This window comes from Molossus molossus, unplaced genomic scaffold (assembly GCF_014108415.1).
Source record: "Molossus molossus isolate mMolMol1 unplaced genomic scaffold, mMolMol1.p scaffold_m16_p_41, whole genome shotgun sequence".
NCBI lineage: Eukaryota > Metazoa > Chordata > Mammalia > Chiroptera > Molossidae > Molossus > Molossus molossus.
The window spans coordinates 277,667-305,342 of NW_023425379.1; the positions used below are offsets into that span (position 1 = coordinate 277,667).

At 47.4% G+C, this 27,676-nt stretch overlaps 3 protein-coding genes across 4 annotated transcripts in view; 1 reads left to right on the plus strand and 2 right to left on the minus strand.

Annotated features, from left to right (window-relative positions):
* Positions 1-10,870, minus strand: part of TRIM3 (tripartite motif containing 3) — a 29,414-nt gene extending 18,544 nt beyond the window's left edge. The window contains exons 1-2 of the mRNA XM_036242217.1: positions 10,819-10,870; positions 2,720-2,885 (exon numbers count right to left, since the gene is read on the minus strand). Of these exons, the coding sequence (XP_036098110.1) occupies positions 2,720-2,850 (131 nt within the window). The 5' untranslated portion in view covers positions 2,851-2,885; positions 10,819-10,870. The remainder of the gene's footprint in view (positions 1-2,719; positions 2,886-10,818) is intronic.
* Positions 10,871-13,295: 2,425 nt separating this feature from the next.
* Positions 13,296-18,108, minus strand: ARFIP2 (ADP ribosylation factor interacting protein 2). The gene is made up of 8 exons (XM_036242216.1): positions 18,014-18,108; positions 17,117-17,257; positions 16,766-16,862; positions 15,915-16,033; positions 15,516-15,737; positions 14,815-14,972; positions 14,497-14,671; positions 13,296-14,058 (listed from the first exon to the last, which is right to left on the minus strand). Exons 2-8 carry the CDS (start codon positions 17,213-17,215, stop codon positions 13,903-13,905), a joined length of 1,026 nt encoding a protein of 341 aa, XP_036098109.1. The 5' UTR covers positions 17,216-17,257; positions 18,014-18,108; the 3' UTR covers positions 13,296-13,902.
* Positions 18,109-18,238: 130 nt separating this feature from the next.
* On the plus strand, positions 18,239-26,253 carry TIMM10B (translocase of inner mitochondrial membrane 10B). Of its 2 annotated transcripts, XR_004956709.1 has the most exons (4): positions 18,239-18,326; positions 18,529-18,624; positions 18,786-19,065; positions 26,200-26,253. XR_004956709.1 is itself a non-coding variant. In XM_036242231.1 (3 exons), exons 1-3 carry the CDS (start codon positions 18,297-18,299, stop codon positions 18,960-18,962), a joined length of 303 nt encoding a protein of 100 aa, XP_036098124.1. In that variant the 5' UTR covers positions 18,239-18,296; the 3' UTR covers positions 18,963-19,594. The 2 variants fall into 2 exon arrangements, 1 of the variants encoding a protein (XP_036098124.1); XM_036242231.1 differs by lacking the exon at positions 26,200-26,253 and having other exon boundaries at positions 18,786-19,594.
* Positions 26,254-27,676: the final 1,423 nt, after the last annotated feature.

The following is a 27,676-nucleotide window of genomic DNA, read 5'->3' on the forward strand; positions in this document are numbered from 1 at the left end:
GCAAAACAAAACAGAAATACACTCATAGATACAGGAAACAAACTGGTAGTTACCAGAGTATGGAGAGGTTGAGGGGTGGTGGTGTTGAAATGGGTGAAGGAGATTAAGAGGTACAAACTTCCAGTTATAAAATAAATTAAGTAATGGGGATGTAAAGCACAGCATAGAGAATACAGCCAACAATATTATAATGACTTTGGCCCTGGCTGGTTTGGCTCAGCAGTTGGAGCATCAGCCTGCGGACCAGAGTCCCGGTTTGGTTCCCGCTAGGGGCACATACCAAAAATAAATAAATAAATAAAGAGAATATTATAATTACTTTATATGGTCACAGATAGTAACTAGACTTATCGTGAAGATTATTTTGTAATGTATATTAATATCCAATCACTGCCCTGGCCAGTTTGGCTCAGCAGTCAGAGCGTCGGCCTGCGACCCAGAGAGACCAGGGTTCGGTTCCCGCTAAGGGCACATACCTCAGCTGCAGTTTGTCCCCGGCCCTGGTTGGTTGTGCGGGTGGCAGCCACTCGATGTGTCCCTTTCACATCAATGTTTCTCTCTCTCTCTCTCTTCCTCTCTCTCCCTCCCACTCTGTCTGAACAAAAGAAAAAAGAAAAAATGTCCTCGGGTGAGGATAAAAATAAATAAATAAATATCCAATCACTATGATATATACCTGAAACTAATAGGATATTGTATGTCAATTATACACCAATAAAAAATTTTAAAAGACTGAGGGTCTGCAGTCAAACCTGGATTCAAACCTTGACTACTTACTTACTGTGGAAACATTTCTTAATTACTTAATGACTCTGAACTCTAGTTTTCTCTTCTCTAAAATGGGGATAATAAAGTTATCTGTTGTGAAGATTAAGTAAATCAATACCTGTAAATCTCATTGCCAGTCCCTTACAAATAGTAAGTAATCAATACATAGTAGCTATTATTGTAATTTCTCAGGCACTGATTTTCTGCTGGAGTGTTCAACGATCTGGGAGTAGGAGAAGGTGCAGAGACATCTTACTGATCCAGCACTGAGCTTCTGCCATGTGGGTTTAGAAAAGGACAAAGGTGTGAGTGAATTGTGGTGGCCAGTCAGATGGACAGCCATAGGATCCAGGATGGGCAGGAAAGAAAGAAAGGCCAGGCTAGATCTGGTGGCTGGGAAAAGAGGGAGCAGTTGAGAAGGCTGGAGGTCTACATTCAGTCAAAGCTGGTGTAGTGGTAATAGGGTAATGGGAGCCAGGAGTGGGATATTGGTGTTTACAAACACAGAAGTAGAGGTATTATTCTGGGTGTTGGCAAGATGCAGGGTGTTGGAAAGCAGTATGACTGAGGTGGCATGGAGGACATCCCTGGAGAAACAGATGAGAACCAAGAGGCATGAGTGGGCAATAAAGTCACTCAAGCTAATGGAAGAACTTGGAAAGGGCAGGAAGGCGGAGTCTATTTCAGCTGGTGAAGGGGAGAGAGCAGTAGAGCTGGAATCTGAAAGGGCAGGGCTGGAAGGGAAATAGAGTCCCCTGGGGCAGAGCCAGGTTTTAGTGAAGGCAGGAGGCAGCGGGAAGGCCTGGCTGGAGAAAATTGTGAGAAGACCCAGGGCCAGGCCACTCAAGGCAGCGCAATGAGGCATGAGGGCCAGAGAGAGAATAGTGTCCAAATACAGATATGATCATGTTTAAAATCCTGCAAAGGCTTCATGTGGCTCTCGGGGGGAAATTCCCTAACAGGTCCACAAAGCTCCATGTGGTCTGGCCTCAACCTTCCTCTCCAGCTTCTTCCCATGCCACTGTCAATCACACTAGCTGGCTCCGCCTGTCCAGGCCTCCTCTGGGCCCTCTGACCTGACACAGTCCCTCATACAACACGGCCTTTTCCCATGTTCTTCCTTCTGCCTGCAATGCTCTTACCACCCCCTTCACTTAGTTAACTCCTACTCAGCCTCCAGACTGCACTTCAAGGAAGCTTTCCCTGATTCTCCAAACGATAAGATCCCATATGCTAGGCTCTCATAGCTTAGCACTTTATTTGCAGCACATATTAAGGGTACGATATTACATTCACCTGTAGCCTGGCTATATGATTATTTGATTACTTTCTCCTTCACTATACTATAAGCTCTTTAAAAATTGTTTTAATTTATTGATTGATTTGAGAGAGAAAGGAAGGGAGAGAGAGGAAAAAAAAACCCATCCATTTGTTGTTCCACTTATTTATGCATTCATTGGTTAATTCTTGTATGTACCCTGATCGGGGATCAAACCAGCAACCCTGGCATATTGGGATGATGCTCTAACTAACTTAGCTACCCAGCCAGGGCTATATCATAAGCTCTTTAAAAGCAAAGATATATCTGCTTTTGCTGATCACTGCATACCCAGTGCTGGGGACAGGGCTGGCACATAGTTACTTGTTACATAAATATTGTTGAGTGAATGAATAGTGGGTAGAAGCCTAGAGGCTGCAAGGGGTTGCCTTTTGCTCAGTACCCCAGGATGACAATGAGGATGGGCAGAAAAGGCCCTATTCTGGGCAGGGACCATGGCCCAGTGTTAGAAGCTTCTGGTCTTCTCATGGATTCTTGCATCAAACCCTCATCTCCTGCTCCCCTGCATGTGTACACAAACTTCCCTCACCTCTTATAAGTTTGCACATGCCACTCCTCTCTCAGCGGGCCCTGGCAAGGTTTTCCTCCCTCCCAGTACACACACCCTCTCACCTCTCACAGAAGGTATGCAGGCAAGGCAGAACCTTGGGGCACCGGTACCGATCCAAGCAGATGCTGCACACCAGGAACTGCTTGTCCATGGGCTGGACCTCCGGGCCAGGGCTGTCCTGCCTCTTTGCCATGGTGCCCACGGATGGCTCCTGCCACTCACACCAGCCTGTATATGGAGAAATGGTCAGCACCAGCTAAGTCAGCACTCCCTCTTTGACCTGATCCCCACCACTCAAATGCCCTGCAGAGAACTAGCCCCATTTCTTCCCTGCCAGGGGCAGGACAGGCAACGATCTAGGGTGAAGTAGGTGGGCTGAGTAGCCCATGGTTAAGAGTACAGACTCATGGCTAGATTGTGTTTCAAACCCAGTTCAGCCTCTTACCAGCTATGTGACCTTGCATAATTCATATAACCTCTCTGAGCCTCAATTTCCTAATCTACAATTCTGGGAATAACAGCCCCCACCTCAAATGGTTGTTTTGAGCACTGCAATAGTACATGTCATGTGCATGGTAAACAGATGCCCACTCTCACTGACACACCCACCCTCTATCTTCTCTGCCTCCCTCAAGTGCTCCTCCAGGGGACCTTCCTGATGGAGTGTCTCTCCTTTGCATACCTACAGCCCCTCCTACCTCTGACCCCCTGTCTCAGCACAACTGCCAGGACTGCTTTCTTTTCCACATCCAATCAGTATCCAGGTCTGTGGATTCTGCCTCCTAAATATCTTGTCCACTTTTCTCCAACCACACAGCTGCTGCCCCCAATTCAGGTGACCGCCAGTTCTCTCCTGAGATGCAGCAATAGCCTTCTTACCAGTATCCTTGTCTCTTACTTGTGCTTCTCAACCACCCCCTCAAAGTTGGAATGAAGCTTCTAAAACACAGATTCCATCCTGTCACTAACTTCCTGTCTAAATTCTTTCAATGGTTATCCATTGTTCAGAGGACAACATCCAAACTTCTTAAATTTGTCAGCATGGCTTAGCTTTACCCATACCTCATGTCTCATGATTTTATGATCATTAACACTGATTTTCTTTTAGTTCCTGGAAAACTCCTTCTTCTCTTTACTACTGGGCAGTCTCACATTCTGTTCCCTCTGCCTGAGATCCTCTTCCAATCTCCACTTTGCCTGGCTGACTCCTATTGGTCTGTCCAGTCACCATGTAAATGTCACTTCCTCCAGAAGGCCTTCCCTGATTTCTGGGTAAGGTGCTCCAACTTTGTGTCCTATTGCACCCTGTATTTCCTCCATCCTAGCCCTTATATGCTATACTATAATTTTCTTGTTACTTCTGCTTCCTCCACTATACTCAGAGTTCTTGAGGATAGGCATTGTGTGTGTGTGTGTGTGTGTACGTATATAGCCTAGCACTTAGTACAGAGCCTGACATAGGATCAATCTGTATTTATTGAATTAATTCAGTAATTCAACAAATATTTATTAAGTGCCTACTTTGTACAGGCACTGGGGATAGAGTGATAAACAAAACAGATTTGGTCACTGTCCCTGTGGCAGAGAAGTGGTGACAGATATATTAAAAGTAAATAATATAAACATATAATTAGGAACTGGGGGAGGGGAGCACTATAAAGAAGAAAAGTATCCTATGAGGAAGAACACTTTTTTGACTGAATGATCAGGAAAGGCCTCTCCAAGCAGGCAACTTGTATTTTTAAAAGTTTTTTGTTTATTGATAGTAGAGAGAGAGAGAAGAAAGGAGAGGGAGAGATAGAAACATCGATGAGAGAGAATGTCGACTGGCCACCTCCTGCATGCCCCCCACTGGGGATTGGGCCCACCACCTGGGCATGTGCCCTCACCAGGAATCAAACCAGTACCCCCAGGTGCATGGGTCGATGCTCAACCACTGAGCCACAATGGCTGGGCTCCAAGCAGGTAACTTTTAAGCAGAGCACTTAGAGACAGAAGGAAAATGGTAGGGATAAGGGTAGGGGCATCAGAGAGTGAAGGAGGAAAGTCATTCTAGGCTAAAGGAACATGAGTAAAAGTTCTTTGACATGGGCTCACTGAGAAACTGAAAGCACCATGTGGTTAGAGCAAAGTGAATAAAAGGCAAGAGATAAGCTTGGGAAGGTAGGCTGAAATGAGATCAGGAAGGACCCTGATGTTAAGAATCTAGATTTTCTCCTGAATTGGGAGAGAAATGATGCAATTTACAAAAAAAAAATAATAATAAATTAAAAAGCTACTTTGGCAGCTATGAGGATTGAAGAGGAGCCAGAGTAGAAGCAGGAAGACCAGTTAGGAGGCTAACCCAGTTCCTCACTATGATACTGGGTATCAGCAGAGCTATTGGTAAGAACTTGGACTGATTTGAGAAACACTCTTGAGATTGAATCAAAGGACATCATGATGGACTGGATGTGAGAGGGGGAAAGGAATGTCAATAATGACTCCCCCATTTTCTCCCTTGAGCAAATGGTGGGCCATGCAGAGACAGTCAGGGCTGAGGAGGTGATCTGGGGCATTCTGTTTCAGGTACGCTGAGTCTGAGGGGCCTGTGTGATATCTAGGTGAAGATGTCAAGTAAGAAATATAGGAGCTCACGGGAGAGGTCTGGACTGCTTACTAATTTGGAAGCACTGCATATTAATGGCACTTAAAGCAACGAGAATGGATGAGACCACCTAGGAACAGGGAGTGGAGAGTGAAGGAGAATTAGAGCAATGAGAGGAAAACCAGGGGAGTATGGGACTAAGGGAATCAAGAGGAGAGAGTGATTCAAGAAAGGAGTGGTGAGATAAGATGAAGACTGAAGAGTGTCCACCAGATTTGGTGTGGTGGAGTGGCAGGGGCAGAAGCCAGGTTAGAGGGACTAACAAATGAATGGAGATGAAGAAATTAACACAGCAGATGTAGACAATTAATGAGAGGAATCTTGCCATGAAGAGAAGCAGAAAGATAACTGCAATACTCAAAACAGGCAGCAACTAGGAGCAAGTCAACACTATCTGTACCTGGCTACATGCATCATGGGCCTCTCTAAAGATAACGGATGAACGAGTGTATGAATGCAGTGGGGCCAGTCCCAGAGACTTCTCCAGGGTTAAGGAGGACCAGAGAGAATCTGGGCTTATGTGCCTTCTGTTTGAGGGAAGGTGGGCATGAGAAGGATTGGAAGGGCTTCCCTGAGAGCATCCTCTCCTGATGTGGACACTGAGATGCTGAGGTTCTCTCTCCAGAGGTGACTGGTTCTGAATCTGGAAACTTAATACAAGGATAACATAGCAGGAGGGGGGACAGATTGAGGCCAGAAAGAACAGGAGGCCAGAGCCAAGCTGAAGCTTCTGTCTAATAAAGGGGAGGGCAGGGAGGAAAAGTAGGAGTGGTCTACTGGGCCCAGCTGGGGCAGCTAATGTCAGGCTCCACCTCTCTCCAAGCCCAAGGGGCTCTCCCAGCCAGTCACAAAGGGGTGGGGATTGGGCTACATCCAAGGTCCCACAGCTCCTCCCTCTCTTCCCCTTCCTGCTTCAGTTCCCCACCCAGGCTTGCTGGGCATGCAGCCTCTGACGCCATAGCCCTGTCTGGATCATTAGATTCCCTTCTTCTCCTGGACTTCTACTTCCACCTCTCCCATCCCACTGCACCCTAGAGATCTGCCCCCAAGGTCCTATTGTCAATGGTTTAAGTGGACTGTTCATCACAGCAGACACTTGGAGGACCTTGAACCCAGAACTGAGATATCATCCTCTTTTTTACTGTCATCCCCTCTCTCTTATCCCACCCAGTTGTATGATTCAGCTCTAACGGTACCTCATTTCCTCATTTGTCATTCATTCAACACCTCTGCTAGGCCTGGGAATTCAAAGATAAATCGCTGCAGCTTAGCCTTCATGGATTCCAGTCTAATAAGCAGATCCCTGCAGTGCAATATGGTGAGGGCTATGATGGGGAAGCATAGGTTGCTCCAGGAGCACAGAGGTCACCTTACCTAGATTTGGGGTGGAGGACAGGGATACTGGAGGTTGAAGGACAAGGGAATCCTCCTAAAGAAAGTATCATTCAAGTTGAGAGCTCCAGGGTGAGTGAGAGTTTCAGAGAGCATGGTGACTTCTGCATCAGGAGACTGAGTCATACACTGGGACAGGGAAGGGCTATGAAACAAGATGGGTTGGTAGGCAGGAGCTAGATCACACAATGCTTTGTTGGCTTTATTAAGGAGTTTAGACTTTACCCGTACTGGCTAGGGGATTAACATTTTATCCAAAGAGCAAAGGAAACCTTTGTGTGTGTGTGTGTGTGTGTGTGTGTGTGTGTGTGTGTGTGTGTTGGGGGGGGAGGGGGTCGAGAGTATGCAAGTATAGAGTGATAGAGCCAGAACAGTAAATTTTTGACTGCTGTGTGGAAAATAGTTTAGAGGGGACACAAGTGAAAAGCTAAAAGGCTACTAAGATATTCCAGAGGAGAGATGATGGTGATATTAACTAGAGGAGTAGCAAAGGGGAGGTTGAGAAAAGGGGGTTTCATAAGGAGGAGTCAACAGAACTTGATGGCTAGATTGTTTGATGTGAAGAGTAGAGGGAGAAGAAAGAGTTAGAGATGATTCTTTGTTTTCTGGCTTGGAAACTCTGGAAGAAGAGCAGATGGGGTGAAAGAGTGTTCAGTTCAGTGTTTGATAAGATGAATCTGAGGTGCCTATGAGATATTCGAGTGGAGAGGTCCAGCTGGAAGCTGGAAAGATAGGCTGGAGCCTAGGAAAGAGGTCTGGCTTCAAGATAAAGATTTGAAGTGGATGACATCACCTGGAGATGAGAAAGGAGAGCCTGTGACTGTGCCCCAAGGAACTTCAACATTTAAGGGATAAGCCCAGAAAGCAAAGCCTGAAAGAAATGGAAAAGGTGCAGCCAGAAAGGCAAGAGAAGCAGAAAAGAGGGAGACTGTGAAGGCCAAGTGAGAATAAAGCTTCATGACAAGGAAACAATCTCACTGTGAAATGCTGCAGAAAGGTCCCATGATTTAAAGCCCAGGAGAAACTGTCATTAATTCAGAGAGTGTGGTTTCCAGGGGCTAGAGGAGAGGAAGCCAGATCCAGGGGGCTGAAGAGGAAGTCGACTGTGAGCAAATGAAGACAGCCAGTGCTGCTGACTCCACTGGATCCTTGACATGTGCAAGGGATGTGTTTCAAGGCTTTTCAGTTTCTCCAAATTCTCAAACAGCATCTCATTTCCCCCATGACTTCCTCCTACAACCTCAGGAGAGTCCCAGATTTACACAGCTGTGAGTTGAGGTAGATAACCAAGGCATTGTTAAAATAGTGGATGCAGGAGGTTTATCAAGGCTCGGCTGCTTCCTAAAATGACTCACCCCTGCTCACTAGCCTCCAGGTGTATTTGGTTTTTTGAGGCCTTGGCAAAATGTCAAATGACTACAGGTTATAATCTTTGGGGTTTCTCTGGAACAGATGAAGCCTAGGAGGAGGTAAAGTCCTCAAAGCCAAGGAATTCTTTCAATAAGATCGGCAAGGAAGGAGAGTGATGAAATTCACAGTACCATCTCCCCCACCACTTCCAGACTGAGTAGGTGAAAGAACTATTCGATCAGCTGATCAACCTATCAATCAAACTCCTCTGAGCACACTCTGGACCAGGCCCTTCAACTTGGAAATGGAGATGCAAAGGTGAAAGAGACATATTACTTGTCCTTCAGACAAGTGTAGAAACAGACATGGAAATATATAACTACAATGTGATAAGTGTCATGATACTGACATATTCAAACTGCTATGGTGGCAAAGAGGAGGAAGACTCTGAGTCAGAAGGTGGTGGAGGAGAATGAACAAGCCTCCAGAGGAAGGGATATCTGAGCTGGCCCTTGAGGGACAAATAGGAGTATGATAGATACATTGGGAAAGGTGAGCTAAGGAACAGGAGCATGAAAAATTAAGAAACATGAACCAGTTGGGCAAAAGAGCAAAACTCAAAAGGTTAGAGGCTGTATCCGATGCTTTCATGACCACTCAATTTAAGTTCTCCGCTTGTTCCTGACTGCTCTGTCACTGCCCCTTCCTTAAATGTCGTTTCCCAGGGCTTTGTTCTGGGTCTTCTTCTCTCACTTTCATACTCTGCCAGGGAAATCTCATCATTTCCCAGGGTTTTAGTTACCATCCACTTGCTAATGATTCCCCAAACCTTATTTCCAGTGCAGAAAACTTTCTTGAACTCCAGCCCTGTATATCCAGCTGTACCTTGGATACCTCTACATGGAAGATGCATGGAGACTAGCCTAAAACTGAATCATTTCCCCCTAACCTACTCTTCCTGCTGCATTTCTCATCTCAAATAAAAAAGAAAAAAAAAGGCACCAACATCCATCTAACCACACAAAATCTGGGAGTCTTCTTAGTTCCTGCTCTTCTTTCACCTTTCAGATATAAGCTATGACTATCCTTGAGTCTGCCTCTAAATATGTCTGGGTTAGAAAAAGGTCAAGAGATCTAGGAGCTAGTCCTGACTGTCACTAATTTCACAAATGCAAGGTAAGACTAGGCAAGTTCGTACTCCAGCCCCTTACTTGCATGTTGTGTGGGCATCTTTATGTTCCCCAAATCTGAGATTTCCAAGGTTATCTTTCCAGCCTAAGGTCCCTACAGATTGTCATATATGCCTAGGTTTAAACTCCATCTCATACTACTTTGAGGATTTGACTGCTGATTTCCACGGTAAGGCTAGGTGTGTTAGAGGGTGGCTGTAGTTGCCCCCACCTCCCTTCCAAAATAAATGTTTGCTAGGTTTAGGGAACTCATGACACTTCCTCTGGGCACCCTCTATTCTAGCTGTATGGTTTTGCTCTGTTTTTCTGAACACTGGCTGTACTATCCCAACTGTGGGCCTTTGCTCAAGCTCTTCTCTCAGCCAGAATGCCATTGTCCCTTAAGTGGCTAAGGCAGTACCTGGCACACAGAAGATGCTCAGTATACAATGGTGACAGGAGAGCCTTGCTTAAATCACTGTAGTTCCCTCTCACCAGACAGAGAGGTAAAAGCAAAGGCAATAACAAGATAAGTGAACAAAGCTCCAAGGAAAAAGACCTCCACTTAACATAAAGAAGCATTCCCACAGCATAAGGTAGTAAGTGCTCTGTCACTGGAGGCATACAAGCCAAGAGAGGCAGGCACCTGTCAGGCCTGCAGCTCTGATCCAATTCTGCAGTAAATCAGAGACCTGCTTAGGGGATGAATGAGCTCTGGTGAATTGGACAGACAGGCAGGGACAGACCTGTGAAAAAGACCTCAGCACCTGCTCCAACTTCCCAGATCTCATCTTCTTACTGATGCCAATCTTGAGTTCATGCAGTCCACATGAGAGACTCCCCCACACCAGGAACAAGCCCAGGGACTGCCTTCAGTCAGAATGACCTCCCTGGGGTGCAGCCTGCCCCTCCAGCCTGCAACCATCTGTCCCTGCAGGTTTGCAGCCCAGGATCTGTAGCCAAGTCCAAAAGGGAGGAGGCCAGACCAGGGAGGGGCTCGGGGTCCTCCAGGCAGGGCACAGGCTGCAGGGGAACCGGGGTGGGGGGGGTCCTTTCCTACAAGAAACAGCCTCTGGATGAGGCTTCCTGTCCGGGGAGCAGTGCTAGAGGAGGAAAGAGTGTCCTCCATCCTGACTAGTGGGCCTTTTGGTGCCTGAGGAAGATGAAGGAGGGGAGCAAGGGGTAGAAGTGTCTGCATCAGGGAGAAAGGAACCCTTCAGACAGGCCGGGCCACAAGATTCCAGAGTCCCACTCAGCAACCCCACCCGCCCCCCTCCACCGCCACCACCACCGCCACCCTCGGCCTCTGCCAACATACACAAGCTCCCAAACCCCGCGCTCCGCCAAGGAACCATCACCCATCCACCCGCGCCTGCCCCCCTCAAACATGGACCTCACGTGAGAAGCCACAGCCCGAAGAATCCCCCCACTGCTCCCACGGACATGGACACGCCTCACACGGACAGAGACAGCCACAGCTTTGAAAAGCATCCGTGCCCCCACCCATAGACGCTCGGACAGACGCACGGCCGCTCGGACCCGGCCCCAGACCAGGGCAGACAGGGATACAAACGCACCCCCGGGGACCGCCCGTCACACTCACCGCGGCGGAGAAGGATGGGAGGGCCAAGGCCCGGACTGCGGCCGCTCCGAGGGGCCCGCGGCGCTGCCCGCGCTGCCCGCGCTGCCCCTGCTGCCAGCGCCCGTCCGCCCGGCCCTGCCCGCGGCGCCGCCCCACGTCCCTCGCCGCCGCGGGACCCCGCCGCACAGGCCGGAGGGAGGGGCCGGGGCGGGGCTGCGGACCAGCCGGGGGAGGGGGCGGCTCCGGGACTGAAGACCCACCCACGCCCCGCCCGCCGCCGCGCAGGCCCCGCCCGCAGCGCACCGCCCTCCCCCCGCACCCCCCCCCACCCCCCCCCCCGAGCCTATGGCAAGAACTGCCTCTGCTAGCCGGCTGGAGAACCCGAGAGCCGGATCCCGGATCCCGGATCCTCGGTCCCCAGGTCCCCGTCAGCTGCCTCTGACTGCCAACTGCTCTAGGGCAGGGCGGCACAGTAAGTCTCAGGCCGAAATGAGGCTCTGTCAAGAACAGGCAAGCTGGACAGCAGGGATTTAGGACTCTGGGAGCCGGTCCCGGCTGCCTCCTGGAGGTGCCCTTCCCTGCTCTCTGGGGGGCTCCTACGGAATTTGCTAGTGTGGTCTCGTCTCCGTTGATCCTGGGAGACAGGAATCGTCTGTACCTCGGCACGGATCTCTGGGCCCCAAGGTTGGAAGGGCAGTAGCCAGAGCTCTGGAAGATGGTGACTGGGTAGAAAGGCGGGGGAACTTGATTCCTCTCTAGTTGTCTGGCTCTCTCAGGAGCACCCTGGCGAGAAAATTATGGTTCAGACCATTCAGCGACTCCCTTCCACACTCCAAAGACCAGAGCAATTCTCAGAATCATCACATTGTGGAAAAGCAGCCCCCGTGGAAAGTAATAAAAATTATAATAACAGTTAACAGGGACTGAGTGCTTATATTGTGCCAGACACATAACGAACCACTTTACATATTTCATCTCTTTTAATACTCATAATGTTAATAGGTAGCTTCTTTTATTAGCCGTGTTTTACAACGGAAGAAACCAAGGGCCTGATCACTCAAGCTAGAAAGTAGTGTAACCAGCGTTTGAGCTCTGCATTTAGGTCCTGCCTCCAGTCACTTGGAAATTCATCAGTACCTTTCATGTTGAAAATCTCCAGTGACTCATAAAGTGGGGTCTTGTGTGTGGGCCAACCCTCCCCTAATAATCAAGCTCCAGTCAGATGACTGCAGGCTGACCAAAGCCCAGGAAGCCTGCCTGGGAGCTGCAGTATCTGTGACAAAGGGCAAAATCCTCGGGCTGCTGCAGATCTCCGTGCTATGAGGATCTGCTGACTGGGTTGTTGCCTTCCTTCAGCCCTCCACACAGGTAGGGGAGAATGCTGAAACATTCTGGAGCTCTCCTTAGCTAAGGAGCAGATGTGATGGCACCTGGGCTCTGACTAAAGTGCTGCTGGGGAGCTTTCTTGCCTCAAAGTTTAGATTTGGGCTCAACATCTGGGTGTAGCAGGGGCCCTGGAAACTGCTTCAACCTCTCATCCACCGGAGTTCAGGCACCCAGCTCAGGTGCCCCTTCGCTTTATGATGGGCCTTAGGATTCATGCTTGCTTTGGAGGTAGGGCCAGAGCTACTAGACTACCCACTAGGAAGGAACTGAGGTCTGGGTATTACACTATTTTAAGCCTCATAAGGACTACTTTCCTCAGCCCTAGACTTCACCTATGCCATCATACTTCTGCTGATAAGGCTTCATGCCTCCCCTCCTCCAAAGGGAAAAGGTTCTTAATTGGCTTGAAAAGGCCTACTGTGATCTCTTACTACCTTACCACTGTAGTCTTCCTCTAGCCACTCCCCCTGCATCTTTCATTCCAAATTCAATCCCTCGACTCCTATTCAGGGCCTTCATATATTAGCCTCTCAGCCTAGGATGCTCTTTCCCCTACTCCTTCTGGCTGTTTACTCACCCTTTAAGTCTTAGCTTTCAAGATGACATGCTCATCTCCATCCCAGTCTAGGACAGATGCCCCTCCTCTGGGCTCCCAGAGCTCCCTGGACCTCTGTATCCTAGTACTTATCACTACATTGTCGTTGCCTGGTTACTTGTTTCTATCCCTCACTAGACCACAAGCACTGTGGAAAGGGACCGTGTTTTATTTACTGATGTTTCCCCAGGGTCTAGCGCAGTGCCAGGCAAGTAAAAGCACTCAGTAAATATTTGCTGTATGAATGAATGCATGATGTTCTACAGGCCCAAGCCCCTCGGGCCCTGTGCTCTTCAGATCCATCGCTATCTTGGTGCTGACCTAAAGGCCAAATAAAACTTTGGCTCAAACTGGGCCTGGGGGAGAATGGATCCTCAGACTGTTCTTAAAACCTGTGACTTCAGTTTTCTGGCCTCAATTCTTCTGACTTGATAGGATCTTGGTGTATTAGACTGAACATTTCTCCACCCAGCCCACCCTCCTACAGTCCCCCACAAATTGACCTCACTGGGCCTGCTTTTATGAAAGGTTTATTCCTAGTGCTAGGTCCCAATCTTCCAGGGCTCTAAGCACAATTAAACTGGGTGGATAAGTGAGGGGAGGCCCATTTAGATGCAGGGCCAGAAATGGGGCTCCCCATTATTCCCACCCCTTTGGTCCCAGTCCCTTTCTCTGCAATGGGCACGCATAGAGGAGGGACGAAGGGTATTGGAGGCAACATCATTGGCCCAGGGAAGCCCAATAAGAGCTGCCATTGGCTGACAGGGCCTTTTGAGGCTCTGCCATTGGTCAGGGGGCACACCCCAGGAGCTGGGGATAGGCCTGAGTGATACCATTGGCCAGGGAGTAGTTTTGTCATAGCCTTTGGCTGTGGAGTGAAAGGAAGATATCTGGGAATAAAGCCCAGTGGCCAAGAAGATAAGGGACAGGGCAGCAGCTGCTGGGCCGGCAAGCCCCATCCCTACCCACAGCAATGTGGGCAAAACTGGTGTCAGGCCCCAGCCAGGGAAAAGGAGCCCATGCCAGACAGCACTTGGCAATGGATGTCCCATGTCCGATCTCCCCCACCCTGGGACTGCCCCTCCCAGTGTCCTTCTTGATAGCCAGGTTGGGCTGGGAGCGGCTCACTGCTCCTCTAGCCAGGAGGGCTTCTCAGCTCCTGGAGGCCTTAGCTTGATGTTGAACTGTTGCAGGGTCTGCTCCAGTTGTTTCTGGTTCCCAGCAAAGTAGGCGGACACGGCATTGTGGAAGAGCAGCAGCTGCTTGTGCATCACCTTGATCTGGGAATCCAGAGGGTCAGCTGGGACTCAGGTGCCCTTCTTGAGGGGCTGAGCCCGAGACCAGACCAGGGTCACATGCACTCTGCTCTGATGGTACTTCTGGGGTGGGGGCTGAACTCCACCAAGGGAGTCAAAGGAGAAAGGTCAATTGGATGGGAGAAACCTGACTTGATTTGCTAGACCTTGGGTTCTGGTACTGCAGCTCAAGGTGTGATTTTTTGGTCATGATCCTAGGACCAGCAGCTGACTGTTCAACAGAAAAGGGCCAGGGACTGGAATTAGGGAGACCTGGAAAGGTCCAGAGGTTGAGGGGACTAGGGGAAGATCTTGCTCCTTAGTGAAACTGCATTTCTCCATACAATAATGGGGAGGGTCTAAGGAGAGGGTCAATGATACAGATGGGAAGGTAGGCTGGGGTCAAAAGGGTGAGTTTAGCACCTTGTTTTCTTCCAGGAACTTGAGCTTGATGGCCACATCTCCCCGCAGCTTCTCATATTTGTCCCGATGGGCCTGGAAAGTAGCCTGGGCACTCTCAAGTCGACCACGCGTCCCTGCATCCCGGGGGCCTAGGCTCAGCTCCTCTAAGTCTGTTCGGTAGGCATCATATTCCAGCCTGGGAAGGGGGTGATATAGGCTCATCTCCACCTCTCTGTTCTCCACATTCTCCTTTCCTTCCTGAATTCTTATGCCCTTAATCTTAAACTTCCACCCAAGCCAGCCAACTCCCCAAACCCTAGGCCCTGCCAGTGCCCACACCTGGCAGCCTCATACTGTTTGACAGTCATGAGTGTGTCTTCCATGGTCTTGGTGACCAATGTGTTGATGCTAGAGACAAAGAAGTTCACAGCCCCTAGTAGTGTCTCTCCATTCTTGCACAGCAGCTTCTGTGTCTCTGCATTGTAGCCAAATTCCTCCTGAGGGCAGAAGGGAGGGACAAGCCTTAAGACAGAGTCCCTACCTGACTGGAGCTGTAGGGCCCTTCATTCCCCTCTTCCCTAGGGAGGAAGCAGCCATTAAAACTGAAACAATCAAGGACTGCCTCCAACAAGGCTCTCTTAGCCAGAAAGTTAGTGGGGCCACCCTGGGGATGCCTGGGGTGGGAATGTGGGGGCGGGGTTTCAGATAAATTCACAAGACTAGAACAGAGAAAGCTAGTGCAGCAGGCAAGGGAGGGGCTCGGATTAGGCTGAGCACCAAAGGCATTCTCACCAATGCAGAGAAGGGTTACTTGTGAGGCACCTAGTGTGCCGCCTCCCCCAGCCCCTCCAACTTCTGGACCTCTGTACAAACCCTTAGGCTGCCTCCACAGGTGAGTGCTGCTGGGGGCAGGGCTGGGCCCACCCTGTAGGGGTTCTCCCTCTGGGCTGCAGGAGGGAGGGAGGGAGGGAGGCTGAGGGGTGACTGCCTGGGAGGGCCTGGACCCAGTCCCCCCACCCACTTTGGCCTGGCAGAGGCACCTGAAGCTCTGGGGACTTCTGGCTGAGGTCAGCAAAGGCGTCACCTAGTGCATGCTGGGTCTGCAGCAGGCTGTAGAGGTGGGCTGTCAGTGCCCGGCCCAGCTGCAGGACGCTCTCATACTTGCGCTTAGTCTCACGCAGTAACTCAATCTGCAGCTCTAGCTCCAGGTCCACAGTCCGAGAGCCTCGGCCAAATCGCTCTGATAACAGCTGCTTTGTGCACTGATTGAAAAGTGGGGGAAGAGGTCAGAGACCCTAGCACCTTGCCCCCACAACAGGTATCTATCCCGGTATACCCAGGCTCCTAGTCTCAGTAATAGATGGAATATTAGGATCTAGGAGAAGGGAAAAAGGTACCCAGGGGGAATTTGGGGGAAGGATGAGGTGCTTGAATCCCACCTTATATGTGTTGATGCCCCATTTCTTGACGATGTCAAACTTTTCTCCAGCGATGCCCCGAGCCACCTCATCTCCGGGGCCAGCAGGAGTGGCACTGTGAGATGGATGGCGGCCAGACCCTAAAGGACCAAGTTCTTTGACACCAGCATCTCTCAGATACAACCAGACACCTCTGTGGCTCCCACCCATCCTTCCCTCCCAGCACCTGAAAACGACTCTCCTGAAGGAACATACGCTAGAGGCAATTAGATTCTCCTACACACTAGGAGGAGCTCATATCTTGCGCCTTGAGACCAAAATACCAATATACATCTGGCCACCTTCTAAGGTGGTGGGGATTGGAGGGGGAGAGAGGAGGGAGCTGCTGGTGTATAGGGGCAGAGGAAACAGAGGAAATACACTGAGTGTGGGGTGGGAAGTCAAGGCTGGTGGGTCCTGATAAGGGGACACCTGGTTGACATTCCCACATGGTATCCAAGTCTGTGTGAGATTCAGGGTTGTTTATTCCTCCAAGCTTTAGAGTCTAAAGTGAAACTCTGAGAAGCCTCATAAAGTTCCAAATCAGCATCAAGCTCCAGAGCAGGGGGAATTTCTGTGGAACAGAGTCCTTAACTTGACTCAGGTGGTGGCAGCAGAGAAAGGGTGTGCCTCAGGGGAAATAGCAAATGGGAGCAGTTAGCCAACCCTGGGAACTGGCTTTGGGGTGAGGAGAGTCCATAGGGTTCATACTAGCAGGAGTTTCCAAGATCTCTAGAGATAATTCAAGCTTTCTCAGACATCTCCTATACTTCCAGAACCATTCTTCTCCCCCTGTCTACTCAAGCTTCCGGTCCTGTTCTGATCATTCATACCTGTGGGGATGAGTCCATCACCAGAGCCCCCATAGCCACCAGACACAACACTGGTTTCATTGAGGTTGGGTCCTGACACCATCACCTGCTGGAGGTCCTATAGGCCAGAGAAGAGGGGGGCTTCAGGAACTAGGGGCAGCTGAAGCATTTTGGGGGTCAGAACAAGCTTGGATTGAAGCATCATAGAGAAAGCACACAAGGGAAGTCTGCATAGAATCAGAATGAAGATTTGTAAAAAGGCTGAAGGGAGTTGGATAAGTTAGGGAAGGCAACCGAAGTGGAATGAAAGCCAAGGGTTTATGAGTTGGGATTCCTAAACTGACAATAAGGAGAAAAATCAAACAGAAGCACCTGCTCCAGCCCATCATCCTCAGAAAGCTGCCCAGCTTCGCCATTCCCATGGATGGGGATCTCCATTGTGGCTGCCTTCCCTAGGATCCCGTCCGTCATGGCTAGGGAAGGGACTGGAGTCAATGTCTCCACCCCAGCGCCCTGCAAAGCCCAACACAAATAGTTAAGGAAACCGGCCAGAACTCTAGAAGAGAAAGGTCTCCCCTACTATTTCTGAGTTGTCAGAGGTTGTTCCAGGGCTTGAGTGTTCTGGTTTAGCTACCACTCTTTCCCTCAGGTAGCATATGTATCTCTCCCCTGCAAGGTGCATAGTTTTACACATGCACACCCTGGCCTTGGGTGTCTTCTCATGACCTTCCAACCCCATTAGGACTCCGGTGATCATTCATTAGAAATTTACTGAGTACCTACTATGTGCCATGCACTATTTGAGGCCATGGAAACGCATTAGTGAACAAAACAGGTAAAGTCTGTAGTCTCTTGGAGCTTATCCCCATGCAGGTGTTTCTCCCCATCAGGAGATGAAGCCCTTTCCAGGGCTCAAGGATGTCATGCACGGCTTGGCCTTTCACCCTCCTTTAGTGTTTCTTCCCTTTTTCTTCAAGTGATCTACCCCTCCTCCACCCTATGCACCTTCTCTTCCTCGGGCCCTTCCCACCAGGCCTTAATTGAATCAGTTGGTGTATGTTCTCAGCCTCTAGGAAAAGCCTGTTTTTCCCAGGACATAAGTGATCCCTTCCAAAGTCAGTTATACCTACCAGGTGTGTTTCCCTGCCCCCCCACCCCATACACCTGGGCATCAGGTGTGTCCTCATCCTTCCCTGGGCTCAGAGGTATCTTGCCCTCAGGGCTGGTGCATGCGTTCAACTTCCACTCGACCAAGTACGCCCCTCTCACCTCGGGCTGGGCGGCTCTTCCCCTCAGGGCGCCAGGCCCGGGCCGCGCGGGGACCTCCGGCTCCAGTTCCCGTCGCGGTCCTAGCAGCAGGTCAGGGATTCGGCGGAAGTGACGTCCGCACCCGGGCAGAAGAAGCCGGCCACGTCGCAGGTGATAAGGGCGGAAGTGACATTAAAGCTGGGGCAGGGCGACCCTTCAGTCCCCCGGGATCCGCGAGAGATTATTTCCGGGGCGTTACCAAGGCGCTGTAGCGGAAGTGAGGGCGGCTGCGTGCCTGTGCGGGATGGAGCAGCAGCAGCAGCAGCTGAGAAACGTGAGTAGCAGCCAAAAGTGGCTTCAGGGCCTCACATTCAGCCCGCATCGCCGTCTGCAGGCGGGGACCCCACCGAGCCAGGGGTCCCAGGGCTGGGGACATTGGGCTGTGGTGCGCGGTCATGGCAAACCCAGGGCGGCGCGGCCTTGGGTGGAGGTGTGGGCTCCCTTATCGCCGAGTCTCTGGTCCCCCTCTCTCCTAGTTGCGGGACTTCCTGTTGGTCTACAATCGGATGACGGAACTCTGCTTCCAGCGCTGCGTGCCCAGCCTGCACCACCGAGCTCTGGACGCCGAGGAGGTGGGGACAATCAACCGCGGACTGCTTTCCTGCTCCCCCACTTCCCTCACCTTTGGCGGAGGTCTTTCCATGACCCTCGCCCCTAGGCTGGGGATGAGAAGGAAGGAGACGGACCTGCCAGGACCCCTCTGCCCTTTACTCCCGCCCTGTCTTTCTTCCAGGAGGCCTGTTTGCACAGCTGTGCTGGGAAGCTGATCCATTCCAACCACCGCCTCATGGCCGCTTATGTGCAGCTCATGCCTGCCCTGGTACAGCGCCGCATCGCGGACTACGAGGCTGCCTCGGCTGTGCCCGGCGTTGCTGCTGAACAGCCCGGAAACTCACCAGCAGGCAGCTAGCCACCCCCAACCCCAGGAAGGGAGGCACTGGATGGACCCTCACATTGAAGGAGCCAGTGGACCTTGGGCTGCGTGCAGCCTTTAGGAGTTGACTGAGCGCTGGGTACTGTTGCTCCTTTTCCTGGAGCTAATAAACCCGCTTTTATTCTGCTTGGTTTATGTTCTGGGCAGGGAAGCTTTGTCCACTTTATTGGCACCATCCTTTATCTGTCAGTGCATATCTGCTGGCTTCAATCCTGGCAGCAGAGAAATTGCCTGCTGCCTGCAGAAGGAAAACCTCAGCATTCCTTTCCAGGCACCTAGTTAAAGCAAGGTCTGTGGGTACAATTTAAGGTTGGTAATAGCAACAGGAACGTGGCTCCTGGCCAGATGACAGAAAATGGGAGCTCTGTGTAGCTGTCATTAATTTAAACTTGTCTCACTTTAATGGCTCACTTGTGAGCCAGATATGCATTCATTCCTAACTTCTTTTTATTTATTTTTATTTTTGTGGACTGTGTCTTACAAGAAGGAATTCTGCCAGATTTAGGGAAAGGAGGAGATAGCTAAGGACATCAGATCAAGAAATCACAGGTTTTGCCCTGGCCAGTTTGGCTCCATGGTTAGAACCTTGGCCCAAGGACCAGACAGTTGCAGGTTTGATTCCGGTCAGGGGCACCTACCTCAGTTGAGGTTCGTCCACAGCCCTGATCTGGTCATTCGGGAGGCAACCAGTTGCTGTGTCTTCTCTTGCATCAGTGTTTCTCTCTTCCTCTCCCTCTGTCCTTCTCTCCCTCCCCCTCTCTCCCTCTCCCTCTCTCCCTCCTTCCCACTCTATCTAAAGATAAGTAGAAAAGTATCCTCAGGTGAGGATTAAAATATAAAAGAAATCACAGGTTTTTAGGGACTACCTCCTTATAAGTCAGTAGCTCCAGATAGATTAAACCTGTTAGAATTCTGGGTGTTCTGAAACTAACCATATCCCTAAGTTGTTACTTTCTTAGTATTTTTGATCTTCCTGAATGAGCCGTAAAACCTTTAAGCAAAGAAGTCTTTGTGCCGGTCTTCAGGGAGAGTCCAAAAAGGGAAGACTCGGGGGACCATATTCTGCAATATGGGCAAATTGAGAGAAAGAAACCCCCCAAAGAAGTAGATGGTGGTGGTTGTGGAAAAGAAGGGATAAAGGGAAATCTTTGGCATCTCTTTAATATTACCTTCATGTCTCACTGCTTATTTATAATCTCCTAATTCCAGCTCTTCCACTCTACCCCATGTTGTTCCCACTGTGCCTGTTCTGTGATTTCTAATTACAGCCTATCTGTTCTTTTTTATTGCCTCCCCGATGTGGAATTTACTTCTGCATTCAGCAGTGTGAATGACCTATCACTCCATCACATTTTCTTGCTGGTTTTGTGTCCTTTTGTATCATTCCAGCTATTTAATCTTTTCTGTTCCTCCATTCAAACTGCTAGAGAAAAACACAGCTGTGTAATGAATGCCACTAAGTATTTAAGGTTTCCAACCTCAACCAAGGCCTCATTACCAAAAAGCAACCCTTTGTGGGTTCCTGGTCTATTTGCTGTCTTTAATCACCATGGCAATTATACCTTCACTGCTCTCCTTAATCACCGTACCCTCAACTTCCCCATCAGGTGACCATGTTTCATTTTTTACAGAGGAAATGGGAGCTCTTAGACATTGGTTCCCTTAATAATAAAAATAACTTCTTACAACAGAGCACACAGTTTTCTCCCTTGTACAGCTCAGGAGGTTAAAATTCTCTAATAAGAGACCCTGTATTAAAATACAGATCTGACTCCAAAATTCATGTTCTTTTTACTCTACCAGTCTACCTCTCAAAATAATATCTATTGAGCCCCTACTTTATATAGGTTCTGGCATTGGTATATGTTATGTTTTACCTTAGTTAATCTTTATGACAAAAGTACAAGTAAGAGGTATTATCCCACACTTATCAGATGAGGAAATAAGAATCCAGAATGTACTAGAAGTTATCTTATGCACAGGGACCTACTGAAAAAAAGTGTCTCCAATTAGCTTTTTGCCTTTTTAGCTGCTATTTCTTGAACAAATTTTGAATAGAAAGGTTTATTAGAAAGTAACAGTTGCTGACCAGGAACTTCTTTACCAAGCGGCTTAATAGCTACCCAATAAAATTATTTCCTTGGAAAGTATAAATGCATGTAAAACAACTTGTGAACATCCCAATTTCCAGAGACAGGGAAATGGGGACCTGGGATATTCTGCTGGTAGAAGGATTTTTCCACATCAACATTTGTGGGTGTCCTTGAAACAAATTTCCATGTAATTAAACTTCCAGATGATTGTGAATTATCTGTGTTTCCATGTCTCGTAATCATTAATTACTGGAGAAGGGCTAGGAGAATACAAGTTCTTTGAACTTCCAGAGCTTCTGTCTGCTTACTCATCTGCACTAAACCTCTCCCCAAGCATGGAAAAACAAGTGTCCCTCAGTCTGATCCATCAATTAGTCTCTTTCTTAACTTTTCAACCTCTTCTGTCCTGGTTCTTTTCTCTCAATACTTTAAAGAACCTTATTGTTACCATCAATCTTCCAGCATCGCCAGAGTCTTCCCTCAGGTCTTGCCATTGGCATAATTAGCACATGTAATGTTTCAAGCACAACAGGAATAAATGTTGACAAAACTTTATCTCTTTACCACAGACACTGGAGTGAGGGTTAGGATTCCTGTCATTTCTGGCTTCAGAACATAACTGCCTCCTCTTTTGCAAAGTGATTCCTCTGAGGCTATTCAAGTGTACCACCCTCTCGTTATTTGTCCTTAGTAACGACTACTCTCCTATATTTCTCTAAGTAACTAGCCCTTGGTCTTCCTATCCAGTCACTGATACTTTTATGTTTACGTGGACACTTCATTCAATAATTTGGTCTTTTAGTTCTTTGACACAGTAATGATTTCCACTCTTTTAAACATCCATTCCCATAGTTATACCCTGGCCATTGTCTTCTCTCCAAACTGCTCTATCTTCAAAACACTATTTACTTAAATCTTTTTCACTGACCATATTCCTTCCACTTTGTTGAACTATTCCTCTACTATTATTCTTTGATTTCACGGGAGCAGTGAGGCCATTGCTTCTACTTTATCTTTAGATTCCTTCCAGCTTAAATTCTAGTGATTCTCTTAGAATAGACTGCATTTCTTTACCTCTCATCTTTTTTGGATGCTTAGATGAGACATTTGTCTCTGCATTTGGACAGCTAAAAGTTGTTCAAGGAAATCAGTATAAAGCAGATTTATATAATTATGAATCTAGTTACCATAGATGTCTGAGCCCCTATAATCCCACTGGATTTTTCCAGTTATCTCCTGCTTGCTGCAATGAGTATTTCAAACGAATATTCTTAAGCCTCTTACTAGCCCTGCCTCCCCACCACCATCATTTTCTTCAATTTCTGCAAATACATATTTCCTCCTAGACCAAAAGTAGAAGCTGTCAGTTGAGAACTTGCACATCTGGTCACCCACCTACATTTGCATCTTTCTTTGTCCTGTCTAAACAGGTCCAGCATTCTTTGTAAGGCCGATGCCTATACATGTGCCCTGAATTCTAGTCCTTTGGGCATCTGAGTTTTTCCCAATTTCCTAAATTCTCATTAGTGTTTAAACATGCTAAAGACTCCCCTGTTAGAAAAACAAACCACTCTAGCTCATTTTCCCTCCAGCTACCATCCTTTTTTTTTTTTTTTTACTTTATATGGAAAACAGTTGGATACTTTGGCCCTCGCCATCCCATTCCTCCACTCAGTCTGTTTTGACTTCTACAAACTTTATTCTATGGAAATGATTCTTACTGAGGTCACACTGGCTCACCAAGTGATCTTCAGATTCTTAAATCCAGTGGTTATTTCCCAGGCCTCGGCTTACTTCACTTTTCAGTAGCCTCTGGTAGTATTGACCAGTTTTTAATCAACAGTCTTCCACCAGTATCTGCAGTTCCACTCACATAGTATTATTACTACCTCTTTGGCCACAGCTTTTTTGCAGGCTCACCCACCTCCAGGCTTTGAAAGTTTCTCTAGGCCCTGTTTTTTCTCAGTCTATTTTTTCTAGGATTGTTTCATCCCCACTCTGAGCTTTGGTTACTGATGACTCCCAGATCTCTCCTCTGAGCCACTTCATTGACCTTTCCACTTTAGTGTCTTAAAAACATCCCACCTCAACATGTTTCCTCATAAACCTTCCTCCTATGCCTGGATGAAAGTACTCATCTAGTTGCAGAAGCTAGAAACCTCACTCATCCCTGCACTTAACTGCCAAATCCCATTAGTTTACATTTCTAAATATCCCTGGTTCTGTCTGCTTGTCCATCTTCACAATCTCTCACCAGGATTATCACAATTGCTACTGCTTCTCGTGTCCACTTGAGCATCCCTCCAACCTGTTCTTCCTTCGTAGACCAGAAAACACAAACTGATGCTTAAAACTTGGCAACAGCTTTGCATTCTTAGGATAAAAACTGAAATTCTGCACATAAATTACAAGGCCCTGCGTGATCCATGCTCTGCCTACCGCAGCTGTATCTTATCAATGACTCAAACACTGGACTGTCAATACTGTTTGTTGAATTGAACTGAATCACACCTCCTTCTCTTCCTCTCTGCTCTAACCACACTAGCCTTTTGTTGTTGCTGTTAATCCTAACCTGAGGATATTTTTCCATTGACTTTTAAATAGGGTAGAAGGGAAGGAGGGAAAGAGAAAGAGAGAGAGAAACATCCATATGAGAGGGACGCATTGATTAGTTTTTTCCAGCACAATCCCAACTGGGGCTGGGATCAAACCTGCAACACAGGTACCTGCCCTTGACCAGGAATTGAATCTGTGCCTCTTCAGTCCTCAGGCCAACACTTGGACTGCTGAGCCAAATTGGCCAGGGCCACACTAGTCTTTTGATTCCTCTAACCTGTCATACACTTCCATCTCAAGGCCTTTGTACCTGCTGTTTCCTGGCTTGCAATGTTTTCCCTCTACCTACCAAACTACTCATTCATTCATGAGTACTTAGTTCAAATACTTTTTCCTCAAAGAGCTCCCATAATTCTTCATGTTCTTTGGCATGTAGCACTTCCAATAATTGCTCATGAGGTCAGAGTCCATATTTGTATTGCTCACCATTGCATTCTTATCACAGTGCCTGGCATATAATATGTGCTTGATAAATATTTGTTGAATGAACATCTTTGAGTCTCCTCCCAGTTCAATCTACTATTCATAATAACAAAAAGAAGATTTGTAATTTAAAGAGACAGAAGCGAATCTGTACTTAACCTCTGCTCTGTTTTTTTCCACAGTGCTATCACATAGTTGACTTATTCTGTGTATTATTTATTACTGTGTCCTCCACTGGAATGTAAGCTCCATAATTCAGTTTTTGTCAGTGTTATCATTTTGTACACTGATGTCACCACCTAAAATGGTGTCTAGCATAGATGCTTAGTACATATTTGTTGGTTGGATAATGGCAAGAGAGAATAGTTACAGAGCAAAAGTCTAGAGCTTGGCTTTAGAGAGGGAAGGAGCACCTCTTATTGGTAACAGGAAGTGGTGATGAATGGATGAAAGCAGATTTAAGTAGTGTTTTTATATGGTTACAGGAGATTGAGAGAGTTCCTTTAAAAAAGCATGTGTAATGGTTAGTTTTATTTGTCAACTTGGCTAGGTTACAGTACCATTATTTAATCAAACACTATTCTATGTATTGCTGTGAAGGTATTTTATAGATGTGGTTAACATCTACAATTGGTTGACTTTAAACAAACAAACAAACAAACAAACAAAATTTACCCTCAATAATGTAGGTGGGCTTCATTTAATCAGTTGAAGGTCATAAGAGCAAAAACTAAGATTTCCCTGAGAAGAAATTGTGCCTCAAGACTGAGGCATTAACTCCTGCCTGAGTTTCTAGCATGCTGACTTACCCTACAGATTTCGGACTTGCCAGCCCCAAACAAACATTTGAGCCAGTTCCTTAAAATAAATCTCTTTATGTGTATATACCTGTATCCTATTGGTTCTGTTTCTCTGGAAAACCCTGATTAATATAGCATCTGTTTTTGTGGTTGTTGTTTTTAAATAGGAGGTGAAATTATCAAAGAGTAAAGTACAAGAAAAAGGAAGATGAGAGAGTATAGGAGGTTTGAAATAGTCTTCACAGAATGGAAGAGTGAACTGGCAATAGAAACAATTAGATTTTTATGTGATGTTGAGGGCTCAGAATTCCCTTCTGTCTTTGTCTGTCTGGAAAACCACTGTCATAAGGCCTTATCCTTTAAGGCCTACTGTGACTCTGTGACTCTGTCCTTTCTGGGAAGGGTTGCCCATACCCTTATTTATGCCATCACTGAATCCTCTTAAGGCTTGTTCACCATTATGTCAACAGAGTGGCGTAAACAACAATAAAAACACATATCAATTACATCAAGTGCTTATTATCCACCAGGCTCTATTCTGAGAATTTTATATACAGTAATTCATTTAGCCTCACAACAATCCTACAAAGTAGATACTATTATTATTATCTTCATTTAACAACAACAACAAAAATGAAACAGGTAAATTATCCCACAACTAGTAAGTGGTGGAATCAGGGTTCAGTCCAGGTAGTCTGACTCGAATCTGTCCTTTCTTACTTGTGAAGACTGCTATACATTTACACATTTGTTCCACAAATATTTTCTGATCACTTACTCATGGGGCCTTGCACAGGGGCTGGGGAGAGAGCAGAGAGCAATCAGAATCTGCCTCCATGGAGCTTATGTTTCTAGTCAAGGGAATCAGAAATAAGCAACTAAATATTTATATGAGATGGTAATAAGTGCTATAAAGAAAAATAATGCAGAGTAAGAAGGATAAGGAAGGTGGGAAGAGTTGCTATTTTATATTGGGTGGCCAGAGAAGAACTCAGTAATGTGGTCTCTGAGCAGAGACTTGAAAGGAGGGAGTAAGCTTTGTGTACATCTGGACGAAGAGTGTTCACTGTAGTTTAAGCCTCTAGTTGTCCCCCAGCATCCATTGTCCCTTTTCTTTACTAATAGAACCCCTGACTTTTATCTAGACACATGACCACTGAAAATAAAGATTATTTTGCAGCTTTCCTTGAAGCTAGGTGTGTCTATGTGACCACGTGATGTGTGCATTGCCTTAAAAGTAAGAGTATGCTTTCTCCTTTCTCTTTTCCCCCATCTCACTAGTTGGGATGGGACCTAGCAGACATGGTGTAAACTCTCTTGGACCTTGAAGACCAGGACCACTTCCTTGGAGAAGGCAGAACAACTAAAGGGCTAACATGTTAGTCCTGGAGTGATTATACTTGGATAGTTATATGAGAGAAAAAATAAACTTCTATCATGTTTAAGTCATTGTATTTTTTGGTCTTTTTGTTATTATAGTATATGTGTATACTATAGGAAGAATTTTAAGATTGTTTCTAAGATTTCCCAACCCCTGTGTACACACCCTACATAATCCCTAAGACTGCGAATATGATAGATTTTATTTCTGAAATTAGGTTATATAGCATACTTGACTGTAAGGGAGATTATCTGGTGGTCCTAGCCGAATCACATGAACTTTTTAAGAGCAGGAAGTTTTCTCTGGCTGATTGCAGAAGAGAACAAAAGAAAGATTTGAAGCATGAGAAGGGTCTGAAGAACTGTTTCTGGCTTAAAGATGGAGGAGCCATTTAGCAAGGAAGGCTGTGGCCTCTAGGACTTGAGAGTGTCCCCTGGCTAATGGCCAGGAAGGAACTAGGGACCTCAGTCCTACAAGCACAAGGAATTAAATCTTGTCAACAACAGGAATGAACTTGGAAGAGGATTTTCCCCCATAGCCTCCAGACAAGAACCCAGCCCAGCCAACACCTTGATTTCAGGACCACAATACCCTGAACAGAGAACCCAGTCAAGCCATGTTGGACATTGATCTACAGAACTGTGAGATACTAAATGTATTGTTTTTAAGCTGCTTAGTTTGTGGCAATTTATTACACAGCCACAGAGATGTACTAGGCTCTGAAGTGGGAGCCTGCTTGGTGTGATCCAGGCACAGCCAGAGTCGAGTGAATGTGGAGAGCAGGACAGATAGCCATTTGTGGACCATCATAGAACTTCCGCTTTTGTCTGAAAGAATGAGATGAGGCATTTGTGAGTTTTGTGCAGAGGAATGACAGGATCTGCCCATATTTGAAAAGGGTCACTGGCTGCTCTGCAAAGAGCAAATTGTAGGGTCAAGGGTAGAAGCAGAGAGACAGTTAGAAAACTGTGGAATAACCAAGGTGAGGGGTGATAGTGGCTTAGACCAAGGCTGTAGCCTTTAAACTGGTGAGAAGTAGTTGGATTATGGATATATTTTGAAGCTAGAGCCAACAGAATTTGCTGAAGGATAGGACATGGGATGTGAGAATGGGAGGGGTAGGGAGGGAGAGAAGTTAAAGGTGACTCCAAGTTTTAATCTGAGTAACTGGAAAAACTGGCTTGCCATTTACTGAGATGGGGGAGACAGTGGAAGCAGCAGGTTTCTTTGGGGCAGGGTGGGACAGGTAGGAGTCTGGTTTGGGACATTTTAAGTTTTCAAGTTTGAGATACTCATCAGATATCCAAATGGAGGCATTAAATAAGCAGTTGGATATGCAGATCTAGGTTTCACAGCCCAGGTGGGACTATTATATGC

Bases quoted from the DNA above. Each gene is read 5' to 3' on its own strand.
- ARFIP2 (XM_036242216.1), bottom strand. From the start codon at position 17,215: ATGACGGACGGGATCCTAGGGAAGGCAGCCACAATGGAGATCCCCATC. The intron at 16,034-16,765 runs GTATGAATGATC...TTGGTCCTTTAG, and splicing joins TGATGGACTCATCCCCACAG to GGTCTGGCCGCCATCCATCT. The intron at 14,059-14,496 runs GTGCTAAACTCA...CTGGATTCCCAG, and splicing joins AGTTCCTGGAAGAAAACAAG to ATCAAGGTGATGCACAAGCA.
- TIMM10B (XM_036242231.1), top strand. From the start codon at position 18,297: ATGGAGCAGCAGCAGCAGCAGCTGAGAAAC. The intron at 18,327-18,528 runs GTGAGTAGCAGC...CCTCTCTCCTAG, and splicing joins AGCAGCAGCAGCTGAGAAAC to TTGCGGGACTTCCTGTTGGT. The intron at 18,625-18,785 runs GTGGGGACAATC...TCTTTCTTCCAG, and splicing joins GAGCTCTGGACGCCGAGGAG to GAGGCCTGTTTGCACAGCTG.